Source organism: Cervus canadensis, chromosome 23 (genome assembly GCF_019320065.1).
Source record: "Cervus canadensis isolate Bull #8, Minnesota chromosome 23, ASM1932006v1, whole genome shotgun sequence".
Taxonomy (NCBI): domain Eukaryota; kingdom Metazoa; phylum Chordata; class Mammalia; order Artiodactyla; family Cervidae; genus Cervus; species Cervus canadensis.
The window spans coordinates 16,899,575-16,905,574 of record NC_057408.1 but is presented as its reverse complement, the minus strand read 5'-3'; the positions used below and the strand labels follow the sequence as shown (position 1 = coordinate 16,905,574).

At 48.5% G+C, this 6,000-nt stretch overlaps 1 protein-coding gene across 2 annotated transcripts in view; it reads right to left on the bottom strand.

Annotated features, from left to right (window-relative positions):
- Positions 1 to 851: 851 nt before the first annotated feature.
- The window catches only part of SERPINB12 (serpin family B member 12), a 30,596-nt gene continuing 25,447 nt past the window's right edge, over positions 852 to 6,000 (bottom strand). For both annotated transcript variants that reach the window (XM_043444493.1, XM_043444494.1), the window contains 2 exons: positions 5,530 to 5,697; positions 852 to 3,218 (listed from right to left, as the gene is read on the bottom strand). In XM_043444493.1, coding sequence (XP_043300428.1) covers positions 2,814 to 3,218; positions 5,530 to 5,697 — 573 coding nt within the window. In that variant the 3' untranslated portion in view covers positions 852 to 2,813. The remainder of the gene's footprint in view (positions 3,219 to 5,529; positions 5,698 to 6,000) is intronic.

The following is a 6,000-nucleotide window of genomic DNA, read 5'->3' as shown; positions in this document are numbered from 1 at the left end:
AACATCTCCACCAGGGCTCTTTCTGTTTTTGTTCCCCCGGAAGGACTTCACTTGTAATGACTAATCTGCCTAGACTGAAAAGCACGCTGCCTGTCCTCGCCCTCCTCTGAGTCAAACTTGGGGAGTTTCAGCCAGTCTTTCAGTGGTTTCAGAAAGAAAACAGATGTTTTAACTTTTTATTTTGTATTGGGGTATAGCAGACTAACAATGTTGTGACGGTTTCCGGTGAAAAGCAAAGGGCCCCAGCCATACATATACAAGTATCCATTCTCCCCCAAACTCCCTCCCACCCAGGCTGCCACGTCACGCCGAGCAGAGCTCCCCGGGCTCTGCAATAGGTCCTCGTCGGCGGTCCATTAAACACAGCGGTGTGCACATGTCCAGCCCTCACAGACACCGGCCGGGAGACAGCAACAAATAGAAGTAGTGAGATGGGTGCCTTGGTTTAGACTGGCTGCTGTCTTGTGTTTCTGAACTCAGTGGATGGCAGTTGTGGGAAGAAAATAAGGCAGGTTGACACACAGGCGCCTCATCAGGTCCCCTCTCAAACATGCCTTCCCACCCGGCCACATCAATTTGCAATCAGCAGAGGTGTCTTCCTTATTCTGATGCTCCATTGGCCATCATTCTTAGATTTTAGAATTACTGTGAGTTTTCATCTTTTTTTATATGTCTTTATATGTACTTAGGGTGGAAAGCTGGGAAAAGAATTATTACTGGCACAAGATGTATTATTCCTAAATAACTGAGAAGAATTGTTAGCTTTATAGGGTATGTATTACTGTATTTTTAGATGAAGAGCTTGAAACTATTTATGTCACTAAAAAAAAGTCAGTTGGTAACACATCATACATATTTTATGACAAAAATGCTTTATTCACTGGGAAACATCTTGATCAATGAAAGGTCAGTAAAGATGGTGTTTACTGACTTACAGATTTAAGAATCACACTCTTCTCTTTATTGTGAATAGATTCATTTTCCCCTCATGATTAAAATTCTGAAAAACCCCAGTGCAAATGAGAAAATATGCATATCAAGGAAAAGAATAAGAACAAAAGCAACACCAGACAATGCCCGACCCATAATACAGGTCATGGTCAGTGTCTAGCTGTGCTGTCAGCTTAATATGGAATCAGCCCTGGAAACCCTACCCTCAAAAAGGAACCACAGGAGAGACTATTTTTGATTATCTGAGATAAAATTGACATGTGAGACATGTATTCTAGGTAAAAGACTTGGAAGAACAGCCTCGTGTCACCAATGAGAATTTTTTTTATGCTATGAGCACGTTTCAGCCATGAGACGCCTGTATAAAGAACATGACACTTGTCTTTTCCAGCACAGAGAGAACTAGGGGAAGGACCAGCATAAGAGCAGGTGAAGTTAATCCACCTTCTCCTGTAAAAACTGCTACAGCCACACTTCACCAACACCAGGGCAGCTGGGAGGAGGGCCGTCACAGGGCAGGGAAAACGGACCACCATCAGACTGGAAATCCACCTCTACGGGAGAGTGTGTCAGTGGTCATTCCAGAGCATGCAGTTGAGGCAGAGATCAAGAACTCAGATCGACACATCGGAGAACAAAGGCCCTGGGTCCTGGGGTCTTGAACGCTCTGGTGTCTGGCTTTCAGTTGATGGGAAGTGGTTTCCACGAGCATTGTGTCCAGGCCCCGGAGGGCTCTTAGGAGGCCTCTGGGAGGACAGATGGGTCCACACGGCAGAGGATGGAGAGAGGGGATGGGAGGGCCGCAGCTAGGGCAGCACCTCCCTCCCCCCCCGCCCCCCGCAGCGTGCTGAGTGGTTAGGAGCAGCTACGTGCATGCCCAGTGTGGTTCAGTCGCTCAGTCGTGCCCGACTCTCTGCGACCCCGTGGACTGTAGCCACCAGGCTCCTCTGTCCATGGGATTCTCCAGGCGGGAATACTGGAGTGGGTTGATATTTCCTCCTCCAGGAGATCTTCCCAACCCAGAGATCCAGCCCAGGTCTCCTGCGTTGGCAGGCGGGTTCTTTACCGTCTGAGCCACCAGGGAAGCCCTTAGGAGCAACTACAGAGGAGCCTTCTCTGAGGACAGGCGTGACGAGACAGAGGAAGTGCCTCATGGTGACGGCTCTCTAAGGAAAACTGAGACGACATCTCTTTTTAATTCGCTGCCTCCTCTCCTAAGTTCATGTCAGATTCACAAAACAAATACCATCCTGCCCTCTGCAGAATGCACGCTGCTGGGGGAGCCTCGCTCCCCTGAGCCCTCACCGAGCCCACCCCCATCGGACACCCTCCATGCCGCAGAAGACAGACAGGAAGAGGAGGAGCACCCCGCCCCGGGCCACCAGGATTGCAGCTGCGGCAGGAACTCGGCTGTTTCCAAAACAGATCCCACGGAAACCTTTTCTCTTGCCACCCGTGGAAAAGTGTTTTCTGAATCTGCCAGTTCCTAGAAGCGGACTAATGACTTGAACTTTCAGGATTCCTTTATAAGCAGGTCAGTAACTTAGAATCTATATCATCCTCAATTATGTTGACCTTCAAGTCACAGCAGGTAAATTTATATGCTTGAAAGCTTAGGGTGGTGAAAGTTTGGGGAGGGAGCAAGGACCTTTTAGTTCTAAAAGACTTAGATGAGAACCTGCGACAGGGTGAGAGAAAGGTCAGGAGAAGTGAGGACCAACGGCCGGAGGTGAGGAGCGTGGAGTCGCGATGAAATTCAGTCAGCTTTGGATGTTAGCGAAAACGCAAATGCCCGTGTGATACCAGGGGTGAAACTTATCATCGCTTTCTCCCAGCTCCAAGCACCAGACCGTGTTCCCCTTTCAAGGAGAGCAGACCCTGCCATAGAAGAGAATGGTTTGGGTTTTGTTGTGTCTGATGAAAAAGAGAAAAGGGCGGTTAGCATTAAATGTCTCCCAGGACGGTGAGGACTTCTCCATACCGACAACCCCACTGGCTGCAACTGCCTGGGTGCCATTTTCATCCACCTCCACAAAGGTTTTATGGACAACTTTTGACAGGTACAAACTGGGACTTGGAGAGATTCCTGTAAGGTCAGCCTTTGTTTCATCAAAGATATCCGTGATGCCCATGTCTTGTAGAATAGGGTTGAGATCATAGCTGTCTTCCAGGGTGAACCGAGGGAAGGAGACGGCTACTCTTTTTTCTGACATATTTTCTGAACTGCTCCAGGCCATGAGTTTTTCGTAGGTGATATTCCTTTCAAGCTACAAGAAGAAGAAAATCATGTTCAAGGTCAGATGATGAGCTTGCAAAGGATGCCCTACACACTTCCAAGGGGGGCCTCAGACTATTTCCACCGCTGGTAACAATCCTCAAGGTCTTTGCCTCAGAATCCTCTGATTTCACTTAAAGTCCTCCAAGAAAATCTCTTTCTTCTTTAACAGACACCAGAAAATGTGGATTCCTCTGTTCTGTGGTGTCTGACAGGTTAGTGTCCAATGCCCAGGAAAGCTCATGTGGTTAGGTCGGGTCAGCTTGGCCAATCCTTGATGTTCTGCAGCTCAGCCTCCTCTTTTATAAGACAGACACCACCACTGGAGTTCTGCAAGGACTGAGCACCATGGTGTCTGCAAAGAGCTTCCCATGGCGCTGCTCTGCTTAGACTCTCTGTCAGGTCAGGCTCTCTGTGGCCCCGTGGACTGTGGCCCACCAGGCTCCTCTGTCCATGGAGTTTTCCAGGCAAGAACACTGGAGTGGAGTGTCGTTTCCTCCTCCAGGGGGTCTTCCCAACCCAGGGATGGAGCCCGTGTCTCTTGTGTCTCCTGCATTGGCAGGCGGGCTCTTTACCACTAGCGCCACCTGGGAAGCCCGCACATAATGCTTGCACGTGATAAACTTGGAATGATAGTTATGATTCTCATTGTCACACCTGTTCTCCCATATCCCTGTATTTCTGTCTCACTTTCTCTCTTCCCCACTCCCACCCCACCAAGCTGAACCTTCATTAATTCCTTTATTAATTCCCCAGCCTTTATTAATTCCTACTTCACAAGCAATTTGCTTCAACATCAGCATCTCCACTTCTGTCAAAGCACGAGGACCAAGAAAGAGGATTAAGCTAAAGAGTCTCTAACTGAGCGACAGCGAAACAGTGTGAGAAGAGGCCAGACATCCAGATATTCAGGAAAAAGGAGGAGTTATTTCATTTGTTGCAATTATCAAGTTCCTCCGCTTCCAGATCCCTTGGTCTGGAAAAATAACTGCAGAGAACCATGAGATGAGCAAAGAAAGCCCTATCTAATATTTTTGGCATTTGTTCTTTCAGTTCAGTTCAATCACTCAGTCGTGTCCGACTCTTTGCGACCCCGTGAAGGTCCAGGGAGGCACACCAGGCCTCCCTGTCCATCACCAGCTCCCGAAGTTTACTCAAACTCATGTCCATTGAGTTGGTGATGCCATCCAGCCATCTCATCTCTGTCATCCCCTTCTCCTCCTGCCCCCAATCCCTCCCAGCATCAGGGGCTTTTCCAGTGAGTCAACTCTTCGCATGAGGTGGCCAAAGTATTGGAGTTTCAGCTTCAGCATCAGTCCTTCCAATGAACACCCAGGACTGATCTCCTTTAGGATGGACTGGTTGGATCTCCTTGCAGTCCAAGGGACTCTCAAGAGTCTCCAACACCATAGTTCAAAAGCATCAATTCTTCGGTGCTCAGCTTTCTTCACAGACCAACTCTCACATCCATACATGACCACTGGAAAAACCACAGCCTTGACCAGATGGACCTTGGTTGGCAAAGTAATGTCTCTGCTTTTTAATATGCTATCTAGGTTGGTCATAACTTTCCTTCCAAGGAGTAAGTGTCTTTTAATTTCATGGCTGCAATCACTATCTGCAGTGATTTTGGAGCCCAAAAAAATGAAGTCTGACACTGTTTCCACTGTTTCCCCATCTATTTCCCATGAGGTGATGGGACCAGATGCCATGATCTTAGTTTTCTGAATGTTGAGCTTTAAGCCAACTTCACTCTCCTCTTTCACTTTCATCAAGAGGCTTTTTAGTTCCTCTTCACTCTCTGCCATAAGGGTGGTGTCATCTGCATATCTGAGGTTATTGATATTTCTTCCAGCAATTTGTTCTTTAGTTCTCAGCAAATGAGAAATAAATGTCTCATGAGTTCAGATTCGTATGTATTCTCTGATTCTCTGATAGCCCAGATACCATCCTTCCTCAAGATGATATGATGCAATATAGTGTGTGTTTGTGTGTGTGTGTGTGAGTCGCTCAGTCCTGTCCAATTCCTTGCGACCCCATGGACTATAGCCCTCCAGGCTCCTCTGTCCATGGGATTCTCCAGGCAAGAGTACTGGAGTGGGTTGCCATTCCCTTCTCCAGGGGATCTTCCCGACCTAGAAATCGAACCAGGGTCTCCCGCATTGCAGGTGGATTCTCTACCATCTGAGCCACAGGGGAGCCCCAAAATACGTTGTTGTCATTGTTGCTCAGTCGCTCAGTTGTGTCTGACTCTTTACAACCCTGTGGACTGCAGCTGCAGAGATATGCAAGTGAAGACTTACCTCTTCCAGGGCCTTCAGGTTGTCCGCGGAGCCAGACGGCAGCAGCACGACCATATCGAGCTTCCCCTTCGTGTACGGAAGCTCCAAGATCTGCACTTTCAGCTCGTCCACAAAGCCAATTCTGAACAGCCCGTTCTGGTTCATCATCTTCACGTTCTGCTTTTCACTCTGAGGCGGACACGGTAGAAAGTCACAGCATGGCCACAAGAAGTTCACAAACCTACACAGTCCCCAACTTCCCTGACAACATGGTCCATCCAGATGAGAAGGCGCTTCCCCCGAAAGTTCAGAGCCACAGGGATCCAGTCTAACGAAGCCTTCTGCCCACTGACCAGGGGGCCCTTACTTTGTCAACACCCCATCTTTCCACGGTTTTGGTAGGTTCTTCAGGTCCTAAGACCCCTTGTCAGTAGGATGTCCAACCAGGCGTCTACCCACAGCCTCACCAGCTGAAACCAGCCCTGCCAGCTC